The sequence below is a fragment of the Brachycentrus maculatus genome, unplaced genomic scaffold (assembly GCF_059751285.1).
Source record: "Brachycentrus maculatus isolate JH-2025_06_01 unplaced genomic scaffold, ASM5975128v1 h1tg000104l, whole genome shotgun sequence".
Taxonomy (NCBI): domain Eukaryota; kingdom Metazoa; phylum Arthropoda; class Insecta; order Trichoptera; family Brachycentridae; genus Brachycentrus; species Brachycentrus maculatus.
This window is the reverse complement of record NW_028280858.1, coordinates 2,046,336-2,059,701: the sequence shown is the minus strand read 5'-3', so window position 1 is coordinate 2,059,701 and position 13,366 is coordinate 2,046,336. Positions and strand designations below refer to the sequence as shown.

Genomic DNA, 13,366 nt, shown 5'->3' with positions numbered 1-13,366 from the left:
GTAATAATATGGTCTTGTTGGTGTAGAGCAGAGGTTTCCAACCCCATACCCGCGGGCACCATTCGTATGTGCCCACCATTATTCGACAAAGACATTTTTTTTTCATAATCATTAATTAAAAGTGTGAATTATTTTTATTCATTTGTATGTTTTAATTTTTTTGAATGCATAGGTTTATTAAATATGTTAGTATGTTGGCGATATTGTATGTATGAGTGGTTCCTTTGCTAACAGTACTTTAAAATAAGTCAATTAAATATAGGTGGCGCCCGCCACCCTACCGATATTTTGGAATGTGCTCTGGAGTACAAAAAGGTTGGGAAACCCTGGTGTAGAGGTTAGGGCGTTGGTACTAAAACTTTTATGGACTGGTACAAGACTCGAGCTCAATAACCTGAAATTCCAGAACTATTGCTGCACTATCCAAGAAAGTGGTTTTTGTTTAAACAATCAAGTTATGAAATTTATTGATGGAAGTTCATTGTAACTAACATTGAAATTAAATTCAATAATAATTACGCACTGATTGATACTTATATCTGCCTAGTTTTGTCGACACTTTTATTTTTTTATTTTAATGATTTTTTTGTACAAAATACATATTTAAATATACAAAATAGTTGGTAAATATACAAAGTATTGAAAATTTAACGTTTCTACCTCTCTAATAAAGTAGATACTTGTGTTTAGAGAGGGAGTTCGTTTTACAATTTATTTTTTTATAAACAAAACAAATTATAACAAAGTAAATAACTTGTTTTGTATTGTTGACTTTGTGGTATGGTAATATAACACTCTCCTTATCATTCATCGTTCATTTTTTGTAATACGATATAAAAACACTACTTCGTGTCTACTAGTTTCGGCACAACTTTTCCATCATCAGGTCAACTATAGACTTGACTGAAATTGGTAATGTAAAAAAAAACCCTCATTTAACGTAATCCAAATTTGTGAACCAGTATTTGGTCACACTATTTTTTTTAAGTTAATCAACTCGTTTAATTATAGGCTAAAACAAAATTGAAAATGATGTTCTCAAGTGTTTCTCAAGTACTTATGCGAATTTAATCCTGGATTCGGACCTCACGTACAAATAAAAGTATCTCAGCTTAATAAAAGCTTTCCTCATCCCACCACAGATTTCTTCAAAGAACTCTCGCATACTGTGTTACGAGTTTGATCAATACATCTAGAAGTTTCAAAAATTTGAGTAGGTAGTGTGGTTTTCAATCACGGGTAGAATTGGTGAATATTACTTCTAAAGTGATTACTTAAACTAGCCTAAGACGATCGTAAGCCATGTAAATGCCCAGACTTCCATATTCTGTCTTTTTCATCTATGTTGAGATGTCAAAAAATAAAGCAAAATATATCTCCTAATTGGAGATAATCTAGATTTGTGAACAAGTATTTGGACACACTCAAAATGTTGTCGACATAGAATAGTTAAAAGATATCTTTTAATTATTTTGCGTAGACTTCCATAATCTTTCTTCTTCATCTATGTTGACATGTCAAAAAAATGTATTCTCTCTGTTTCTTATTGGATCTTGTTTCTTATTGGATATTTCCATCGTAATTTTTCATTTCACTACCAATAACTTAAACTTATTTTAAAACCATATGGGCGATTGTCCACTACCCGGAATTTGACCGTCCGGCAGTCCGGTTTTGAAAAATGAAAGCGACTACGACAGTTTAGCGTAATCGAATTTACGCGCAACGTGTTCACGCACCGATCAAGAGCACCGATTCAAAAAAAGATGGACAAAAGGACAACAAGCCAATCGTCGTTTTAAAATGCTAACTGACGTGCCGGACGGTAAAATTCCGTGTAATTCCGTGTAGTGGACAAACGCCCTATAGGTGTTTTTCTTATGTTTTTACGTCGCTGAAGAAAATATCTAGTTGGCATTGAGATCTCGTTGACCTCCGTGAGTGCACCGAGTCGGCCCTTAAACAGCTTTACCCCTATCAGTATCCTAGCATTACGCACTTATATGTACCAACTAGTGTCACTTACCCGCATGTCATCTCTAAAAATCGCATTATATCTCATTGTGTCATTCTGCGATATGCAGCAACACTGGATTACCTTCCAATACTATGTAGTAAACTTAAAAATCATTTCTTGAATGTTTTTAGCAGATACTTTGTGGCACATTTTATAAACTTTATACAATTAACCAACTTTGTTTTACCCACTTTTTTATTGGTACACTTTATCCAACTGGATTCGACAAGAACTTTGTCATCATCAGGGTTATGTAATAAATTCTAAAACATTGAAATACTCATAATTAATTACCCTTCCCTTACCAAAAACTTTAAAAATTATTTTTAAAAAAACTAAAAAAAATGCGTGGAAGTGTAAAGTGATCACTTAACCAGCCTATAGCAAGTCGTAAGCCCTGTAAATAATCAGACATACATATTATTGTTCATCTTTATTGGGATGTCAAAAATGAAGAAAGAAAAAAAAACTCGTAAATATAGAAACTCAAGTTTGTGAACAAGTATTTGGATACACCCACAAAGTCGTAAACAACATTTTAAAACATTTGGAGTGTGTCCGAATACATGTTCACAAAATCTGGATTATCTCCAATTACAGGAGTTATTTTCATATTATTTTTTGACATCTCATCAAAGATGAAGAAGAATATGGAAGTCTAGGCATTTACGGGGCTGACGACCGTCATAGGCTGGTTTAAGTGATCACTTTACACATGTGTAACATTCACCAATTCTACCCATCATTGACAACCACACTACTCAAATTCTTGGAAGTTCTATATATATGAACCAATTTAGAAACCTTGTTCTTGAATCACTAGGACTTCACTAGAGACATCTATTGGTGAGATGCAAAGAAGCTTTTTACTAAGCAGAAACTCTTATATTAGTATGTGAGGTCCGAATCCTGGATTATAATCACACACATGAGAAACGCCAGAAAATACCTATTCTATATTCTAGTGATTCAAGAACAAGGTTTCTAAATTGGTTCATACATATAGAACTTCCAAGAATTTGAGTAATGTGGTTGTCAATAATGGGTAGAATTTTTGAATGTTACACGTGTTTAAAGTGATCACTTAAACCAGCCTATGACGGTCGTCAGCCCCGTAAATGCCCAGACTTCCATATTCTTCTTCATCTTTGATGAGATGTCAAAAATAACATTTTAAAATTTAAATCATCGAAGTTGACGCTCTTTTTCTTAAAAAGTTCGCTGGAATTGAATTGGATGGAATTCGAATAGAATTGGATGGAATTCAAACTAAATAATCCTTATGTAATGTGCATGATGAAGTTACGTTTATGTTTTTAAAACTAAGTATTGCAGACGTTAATGACACGAAGATGAAATTTTTTTTTTTTAATTTACGAAATGTTTAATGCTTTGTAGGAATGTACCAACTCATATGTAATATGGAAGTATGTCAACGTTCGACTACCAGGTTTTGTAAAGTGTATTTTATTATTAATCAATTATGTATGTATGTACTAAACGATTATCGCTGTAAGCAGAGATGTAACCTCTGATTGGATTACTGAAGATGTCTTCAAGTACCGCGTGTCGAATTATTATTGAAAAAATTATTTGGTAAGAAGTTGCGTTATAAAAGTGAGACCAATGATTTAAAAATGATCACTTTTATAATTTATCCGTATAATGGCTGTTTTGAAATATGCTTTTTTAGAATTCCGTTTCATTTATGCATAAGGGAAACTTAACTTAAATATTTTTTATTTGTTTAATTTATTTATGTCTGCCTCCGTAGTGCAATGGTCAGCACGCTTGGCTACCGTTCTGGAGGTCCCGGGTTCGGGTCAAATAAATATAGGTGATTTTTCTCACTCAAATGTTTATTCAATATTACCCTGGACTTGTACCTGAAGTGGAGGGCTAATCACCTTTCCTTCATATGTTAACGATCAAGATAACACTGCGTTTATATGATGCAGTGCCCTATGCACCATTGGGGTGCGGGTAAGAGTTTGATGTTTGGTTAATATTGTCTTCTTTAAAACGGATTTTACTCGATAAAATATTTGATTCGTTGGTAGAATCCATTTTAAAGTAATGAATGAAGTCATGGGGCAATTTTACGAAAACAATTTATAAATTGGTACAAAATGTGCAATATTCTATAATAATAATAAAAAATGTGCCTATATAATATATTTATATAATCAAAGGAATAGTACAAAATTGGTATAAAACCATATCTAGTCACTTCTAGTTCGTGGAATATTATGGATGGATATCATAGTTGAGGTACAAACTAGCAAGAAGTATAAAAATCCTATTGTACACAACTATGATACCCGCTTCACCCATAGCGAACTGTTGATGGACCCAGGAATGAACAACAAATATGGAAGTAGAACACTTCAATAGATTGTTCCTTCTATTTTTAATTTGTTGCCGGCGGAGGTAAGAGGTCAAACCAAAATATGAACCAAAAGCTAAAAAAGAAATGGGAAAATGATCAATTTTTAATATTGTAAAACTTGTGTATAAAAAAATTGTGTATATTATGTTAAAATACATTTTTAAAAAATCATTGATAAGTTTGTAAAAGAACTCCACCGACAAGACACAAAGGTGGCTTGAAAAGACACAAAAGTGTCCACCAAAAATATTAATTATGTTTATGAAGTTTTAAATGTTTGTATATTTTTTTTAACATACGAATGAAGTTCTTAAATAATGCCTTCATAACTACTCAAAAATGAAACACTTTTTTCCAAACAAACTTTATCATGCAAAGGTTTCACTATAATACAAATATTCATTGAAATAAGTATTTAGCATATAATATTATGTGAACTTCACAATACTATTTATTCACAGGTCTTTCTGCTTTATTTTTTTATCGTGATGTGATTAAACTGTGTTAAGATGTTGATATTAGATAATGAGATTATATTCAATTAAAATCATGCGATATATATTAATTTTTATTTTAGGTTTTTCACGTAAAGGATTGTTTTTTTTCAATTGAGAAAAAATGTAGCGAGGTGGATTCTTAATCATAAGCTCTCGGGTTCGAATTCCAATTACTCCAAATTATTTTATTTCCGTATCAAGAAAAAACTGATAATTTTTTATGTGCATGGTAAGTATAAGCATATAAGCTTATTGCCAAGGCTGTTTTGTGCATAAAATATAATAAATACACACTCTTCTTTTTTGTGTTATATTTTAACGAGTACCTATATTATGCATGTGTACCTGCCTTGCCCCGGAGTTAATTCTTAGAAAAGAGGCGTGGAAGCATTCGGGGTTAAAGGTAGCAATCGAGTAGTTTGCAAATTTTAAAGATTTTATTTTAAGAAATATTGAACAATAGCAATTTCGAAAAGAAAAAAATGTAACATCGTTATAACTGCCGAAATTTAAATAATTAAGGGTGGGTCTAATTCGGTGAGTAGCTTGATACTGTATGTATATTTATATTTATATATAAATATTTATATACATATATATATATATATATATATATATATATATATATATATATATATATATATATATATATATATATATATATATATATATATATATATATATATATATATATATATATATATATATATATATATATATATATATATATATATATATATATATATATATATATATATATATATATATATATATATATATATATATATATATATATATATATATATATATATATTATATATAGGTCTCTTCTAAAGAATTCTGCGCTTCTCTCAATCAACCCCGCGACTGGAATAATGTCGTCGACCCATTTGTTGTGGTCTTTAGTTTTCTGTATAATATTTTTATTTTATTAATGTTAGAAAAACGATTAGAGGTATTAAAACACACTATAGACGCGAAACGTATTTCTACCCGTTCGGTCGATTAATGCTTAAGGACGGAATGGGTATTTTTACCTTCTGCGCCGGCCTCATTTCAAAGTCAAAAATAAGGAATTTTTAATGTTTTCATATGAATATTATGAACCAATCGCTTTGTTTAGGTCTAAACTATATGTTCACAATTTTCAAATACTGTCGCCTGCGTTCCGCAGGCGCTTAAAAACACCCGTCCGAAATGTGTTAAGATAATTTTATCGTAACGAAACATATCGACAAAACATCTATTCGTCTTGAAACACCATTTTTATTTAATTGGTCTCAACGTATGACTGCGATTTCCTACACCACGATGTCAATGATTTAATTTTAAATATCCAACATTTATATCTGCAAATTATTGGGGATTATAGTTATTTTCTTTCGGCGAACAAAATAAATTAAGCAATTGAAATTCTATATTGAAAGTAGGTACATAATTAAATTTGCGTTAACTCTAGTGGTACTTACAATTTTCTGGTAATATCCTTGGAAATAAACTGCTACTACTTGAGGCTTCACACATATTTTCGTGTGTTTCGTCGTTTTCTTCTTTCTTTGTGTTCTATTTTATTTCCTTCATAACACTTTTTATGTTGCTTTTTTACTATTAACTATTTATTATTATATAATTTTTTTACTTTTAACCACGCACTGAATTATCACTTCTTTATTTTTTGCACATTCCGTTATTTCGTATATATATACATATATATTTCGTATATACATATATATATATATATATATATATATATATATATATATATATATATATATATATATATATATATATATATATATATATATATATATATATATATATATATATATATTAAAAGTCCGCGACACTAACCACAGGACCACAACTCGACACATGCAGTTAATTGCAGTTATCTTACATGTATAAGGGAAAATAAATCGTCGTGTCGCAATTATAGCTATCCTTAATAACGGAAATATAGTTCAAAGAAGAATATGAATAAGTTAATTTGGAAAAATATGTGTTTTACTTGGTAAATACCACTATTTCTTCAAATCTATTGTGACACTTTTCTATGCATTTCGCATAATTTTCAAATTGCATATTACGATGTTTGAAAATGATTCGGAATGCATCGAAACATGTGTCTTAATGGATTTTAAGAAATAGTTCAAATTACCAAATAAACCTACTATACTACCGAAAAGTGACTGCTGAATGAATTTATGAAATGGGAAAAATATCCCTAGACTACGTCATATTATCAAGCTTTTTTTAAATGTTCATATTATATATGTGTGTATATTTTTAATGAATAACCTGCAAAGCCTTTATTTTAGAGGCTTGACTGCAGGTAGGATACTAAGGATAGGGAAGGTAGATGTGAAAAAGACATATTTATTCAATTAATTTTGCAACTGTCGGGAATCGAGCCTGCGACGCCAGTTTCGCAGTCGACCATTTCACTTTTCTATCCATGTTACAGTATTTTATAAGTTAGGTATTTAAATATTTAGGAGAGTTTATCTATAAATACATAATGCACGTTTTTGACCTCTGTTAAGCTTATAAATTTTTAACTCGACATTTGACCTGAAGACCTGTTTTTCGGTATTGGTACTTTCTACGCCACACCAGGAAATAACGACGATCATATTTTTAAAACATGACGTTGTTGAAAGGAGTGAGCGATATGTGGAGTTTTCGTTACTTAACTAACTTACTAAGCATCACATCGCTTCCCCGCAGGAATATACAGAGAGGAAGAGAACGCCACACGAATCTGTCTTTGCACACTATCTTCGCCTCATCAACATTCATACATCTTCACATACATACACGCTGATTATTCCGAATTCTGACCTGATTACTTTCAAGTGTTGATCATTCCAAGTTTTCCTCGGTCTTTCTCTTACCAACCTCATAATTTGTTATTATTTTATTTTCTTCACTTATTTGATTTGTATGCCCAAACCATCTCAATACACCTTTCTAAATTGTATCGATAATGCTTATCTCAGCCCTGCACACCTTTCTTATATCACCATCCGAACATCTATCATACAATGTATTACCGCACATTCGTCTGAGAGAACGCATTTCGACTGCATTCACGTTACATTCATTTTCGTTAGTAGGTCAAACATTAACAATGTTTGTGAATACGGATACATCCAGTAGTATGTCAATATGAACGTGATCTTCAAATATAAGGAAAATAACGAAGAATAATATTTATACAAAAGTTCAATAGAACTCTAAAAAAAATACCTACAACCTTTTAAAATCGGCAATAACAAACTATCGTGGTCGGAATAATAGATTGACTAGTCGGCTAAGCCAACTAACGGGCTAGTCAGTATAGTGGGTAGTCGATAGTCGGTAACTATTCGAAGGTGGAATAATCGTTTCCCGCAACTTGATTTGCTTTAACGTTTAACATTTTAACGTAATTGAATTTTTTGCTTAAAACATTGTTTTTGTATTGAAATAACATTTATTTGAAATAAACATATGGTTTTGAAAAGAAAAGAGTTATTGAAAGGTAAGTAGTTATTATTGGTGAAGATATGTTTTTTTTTTAATACATATGTTCTCGCGCAACCAGTCGCGAACTGACTTGTATAATTGAGAGTACGCCCTCAATAGAAAAATATGTATTTAAAGTAATGTACTTATGTTTTCTCCGTAGTCCGCCTCCGTAGTGAAATGGTCAGCGCGCTCGGCTACCGTTCTTGAGGTCCCAGCTTCGATTCTCAGGGGGGGTCAAATAAATATAAGTGATTTTTACACTGTAATATTTATTCAATATTACCCTGGACTGGTACCTGAAGTGGTGGGCTGACCACCTTTCCTTCATGTGTAAACGATCAAGATAACACTGCGTTAATATGAAGCAGTGCCCTATGCACCATTGGGGTGCGGATAAGAGTTTTATTATTTTATTTTTATTATGTTTTCTAAACAAATCACTTCTAGAAATTTTGTGATGGATTAACAAACTTGTATTTATTAAGATTGGCAGTGACAGGGATATTGAAAGCTTTTAATGTAAAAGTTGATTCACAATAAAATCGGGATACAATTTTTTTTCACATTTGCTACAAATTTCACAACTTAGTTCATATAAAAAATTGTTTTGTAAGGGGAGGTTTGTCAGGAAACCTAGATTATTCTGCATCAGATCTGAGAATGTGGAAGGACAGCTTTCAAAAATACAAATCACCACAGTATTTATCAAAAATTATCCCGTTTTTATGAAAAATCAAATGATTAACATACAATCAGCTAGGTAAACAAAAGCAATTGTTTTCACTTTTTATTGAATGTTGGAATACGATAAAAAAATTGCTTTACTATTCGATATTGTTCTACCTTTTGTATTGTATTTTTATTTGTATTATAGTACCTAGATTTTTTCCCTTAGTAAATATTTTTATAGACTAGCGACTAAAAATGTCTGACTAGGTCGTCGGTTGGTCGGCCGAACGAGTTTTTGTTATGGTTTTGACAGTCAACGAAGCGTATTTATGGTAATATTTAAACGCAATACTATGAAGCAAGTAGGTAGATTTTAACCTGAACCTTCATAAACTCATTTTGAACAATACACAATGCATTATTGAACTCATTTGAGTAAATATAAAAACATAAATACAAACAATAATAAATATTTTATTGATTGTTTCGGAATTCATTTTGTGGTAAGACATGATGAAATTATAAATGAAAAACACTTGTTTTTTACCACTTGAGTTATGTTTTTATTATAATGAATAGTTTCGGAACCTATGCTTCCATCTTCAGGTCTAAATATAAACTGAGTTTAAAAGTTTATATTTAGACCTGAAGATGGAAGCATAGCTGATATAACGGACAAAAATCTGGTAAAATGTCAAATATATGGTTAAATTCAGGTGTCGCCACATGTAAACAAATTTTAGCGCCCATGATAATCGTGTCATACGTCTAACACTAGAATTTGAGACAAAATGCCGTCATACTCGTAGACTGCTTCTAGCCGAAGCAACACAACTCTGCCAAAAATGAAGTTATCAGTTGTAAGATCACATTCAACGATTTAATAACATTTATTGACCATTCGTCAGATAACGAAGTTCAACTGTATTATTGGTATTTTCGTAATTTAAGAGAGTTGATTATAAAAAAAAACAGCACACTTTAAAAGTGCAAATCAAAATTGATTATTTTTTCAAAGCAGGATTACCAAAAGCAAGCGCGTCGATATCAAATAGTAACGTCACTTCATGACGAGAGCCCGAAGACAATAAATATAATTTTGTTTGTGTTTTGTATTGTTTATTTATATCTAAATACAGTGCATACTTATATATATTTTTTAAATGTTTTTTTTTTCATTTCTTGAATGTTTTTCGCAGATACTTTGTAACACATTTTATAAACTTTATAAAATAAAACAATTCGCTACACAATGCACAATAAAAACAACATTTAGGAGTTTTTAAATTATATTTTTCAATCATATTTTCATATGGTGTAGGGAGTGCGTGGAAATTGTTGGTAAGGTAAGGGTAATAACTTATAAGTATTTCAATGATTTAGAATTTAGTACATAAACCCTGATGACGACAAGGTTCTTGTCGAAACCGGTTGGATAAAGTTTACCAATAAAATAGTGGTTAAAACAAAGTTGTTTTATTTTATAAGTTTATTTATTTTTAACCTGTTTTTATGTAACGGATTTTCGGGTTTATCGGACACCCTCTCCCCCAAATAAGTCCGTTATATCGAGGTTTTACTATACCGATAAACGCTTTTCACTTTCCGTGCATCATTCCAGAAATCGCGACGCTAACTAAAGCATTCTTGAAAAGTCACAAATAATGTCGTTTTCTTTTAGTTTATTCATGAGCCACAATGCGTCAGGTCTTTGGGTCAGAGCGTACTTTACATGCATATATTATTATATATTGTGAACCTTGCCCTCTTATTTTGATATGTAAATTATTTTAAATCGTAAATAAACAGGGTTTCCTGCTTTGAATGGCATTATTTCGACGGGTGTTGTTAGTGATTTTTTTCTTGTTTACATTCTACTTCTTATTATTTTGTGTTACAAGTATTCATTTACATTTAAAAACATAATTATAAATACACACGTATATATATTTATATATATATATATATATATATATATATATATATATATATATATATATATATATATATATATATATATATATATATATATATATATACATATATGTATATATATATATTTATATATATATATATTTATATATATATATATATATATATATATATATATATATATATATATACATATATATATATACATATATATATATATATATATATATATATATATATATATATATATATATATATATATATATATATATATATTAAAATTTTACCATACGAATATTTTATTCTTATTTAATATTATTATTCTTATTGGGAGTAATATCGTATTTTCAGAAAAAAAATTAATATTCAAAATATATTCATATTAGTATTACATTTACCGTCAGTGTCAATACGCGTCTGCATCTTTTATTCTAAAGACTAACAAGTGCGTTAGTCAAGTTGGCAAGCCTGCTCGGCGCGCTGTCATAGTCTGTGCGCACGATGTATATTCAAGTTTTCAGACAAGATTTTTCTTTATTACTTTGAACCATTTGTAATACTATAAAGCACATGCTCTCCGCAATCGTAAGATTTATAAGCAAGTATTTGGGCAAATTCAAAATGTTGTGAATCAGAAATAGCTTTACTTGGCGTCCGGGTTCACTCCAACCATTACAGCATTATTTACCGCACTTAATTTTTTGAAATCAGGAAGTCGGAGACACGAAATCACCTTATGCACACAACAACACATGGTTAGGCAATGGCGGATTAGCTCATGCACGATCGTGTGGACATATAGAGTGCCAATTATGTTACTTATTAAGCGCGATATCCATGCGAGAGCTGTCTCCGCTCGGGGGACCTCCAGCGTGTAGCAATATCTGCATACCATCCAGTGTTCTTATTGTTAGATCGTCCTCAGATTGCCACACTCCGGAAGGTGTTTTAGACGATTTATAAAACGGTATTCTCTATTGCGAATGGATATGGAAGACCTTAGCGAAACCTTGTGGAAAGTCATTCCTACGTAATGCTTTTTATTGATCTTGACAGTGTGATTTATGTATGAGTAACTTGGGAAATTCAATGCACGCTATTAGATATTACGTAATTCTTTATTACAATCCGTCCTTTTTTTCATATTTACTCGTTACATGGGATTTTCGCAACCGCTTTTCTTAATTTTAATACGTGTTAATTTTTATTATAGCTCGTGTATCAAAATGCATATATCGTAATTAACGTATTTTCTACCCATGACATTATCGGGAAATGTTATTAGTCACAATTCCGAATGGATCATTCTCATGATGTGTTATTTTTAGCTAATAAATTAGTATGAAAAATCACAAGACTATCGGTAACATTCTTATTGAATTATGTAGAAAAGTAAGGGAGATGTTAAGGTTGCGTGTTATTACGTGTGCTCTGTTACGTTCAACAGATGACGCTGCCATTACGGTCAGAAGAGCTTTTTAAAAAAGCAATATTTTATTTGTCCCAGGTAAAAAGACAGGTGTCACATAAATACATGCGAGTGTTCGAATGCATCGTTGTGTCTAAATTTCAAAGCAATAACTTACTAATATTTTTTTTTTTAACTTTTTTTATAAAGATTTATAAGATATCATGTATCTATTTTACAAAAATGTCACATGTATTTCTCGTAGAATATTTTTTTTTATATTAAGTCATATGTAACGACTCATATCGTGACATTTCAATAAGTCGTATTGGTTTATCATAGTCCTATGAACATTGATTAGGAAATAAAATGTTTAAATAATCCATTAATAAATATTTACTGTGTGACTTTTATTTCCAGATTTACGCACCAATTCGCTACTATCATTTTTATGACCATAATAACATAAAAACCATTGGCTTTAAGTGGATTTTTAGATTCTTAATATCGAATTTATACATACTTTTTATTATTACGACAGTATGTACCTATTTTATGGTTAATCAATCTCTAGTAAAATTCATTAATGACTACATTAAGGCCCTACATATGTACATCAAATAGCAATATAATTTTCTTTAAACCCAGGTAACATTTGACGTTTTTTTTCTTCTTCTTAAAATTCTTCGAAATAAATTTATGGTTTTGAAAAGAAAAGAGTTGTTGAAAGGTAAGGGATTTTAAAAAATATATATATTTTTTCAGTATATGTAAATTCTAAAAAACTCTGTTTTGCGTAAGGTGGTGTAAATCTTGAATGGACTAACTCATAAAATGTTTCATAGACAGGTACGGATATTAATTTTCATTGCAAATCTCGTTAATATAATGGAAATCGGCGACGTTCGCTATCGGTTTTTGACACATGGTTGTCGAGCACCGAT

The 13,366-nt window shown here is 30.5% G+C and overlaps 2 protein-coding genes across 2 annotated transcripts in view; one reads left to right on the top strand and one right to left on the bottom strand.

The window, feature by feature from the left end:
- The window catches only part of lute (BTB/POZ domain containing protein 3 lute), a 77,758-nt gene extending 67,038 nt beyond the window's left edge, over positions 1–10,720 (bottom strand). The window contains exons 1-2 of the mRNA XM_088258776.1: positions 10,668–10,720; positions 6,373–6,555 (exon numbers count right to left, since the gene is read on the bottom strand). Coding sequence (XP_088114902.1) covers positions 6,373–6,427 — 55 coding nt within the window. The 5' untranslated portion in view covers positions 6,428–6,555; positions 10,668–10,720. The remainder of the gene's footprint in view (positions 1–6,372; positions 6,556–10,667) is intronic.
- Brf (Brf RNA polymerase III subunit) overlaps positions 1–13,366 on the top strand; it is a 101,288-nt gene that overhangs the window by 72,650 nt on the left and 15,272 nt on the right. The window lies entirely within an intron of this gene.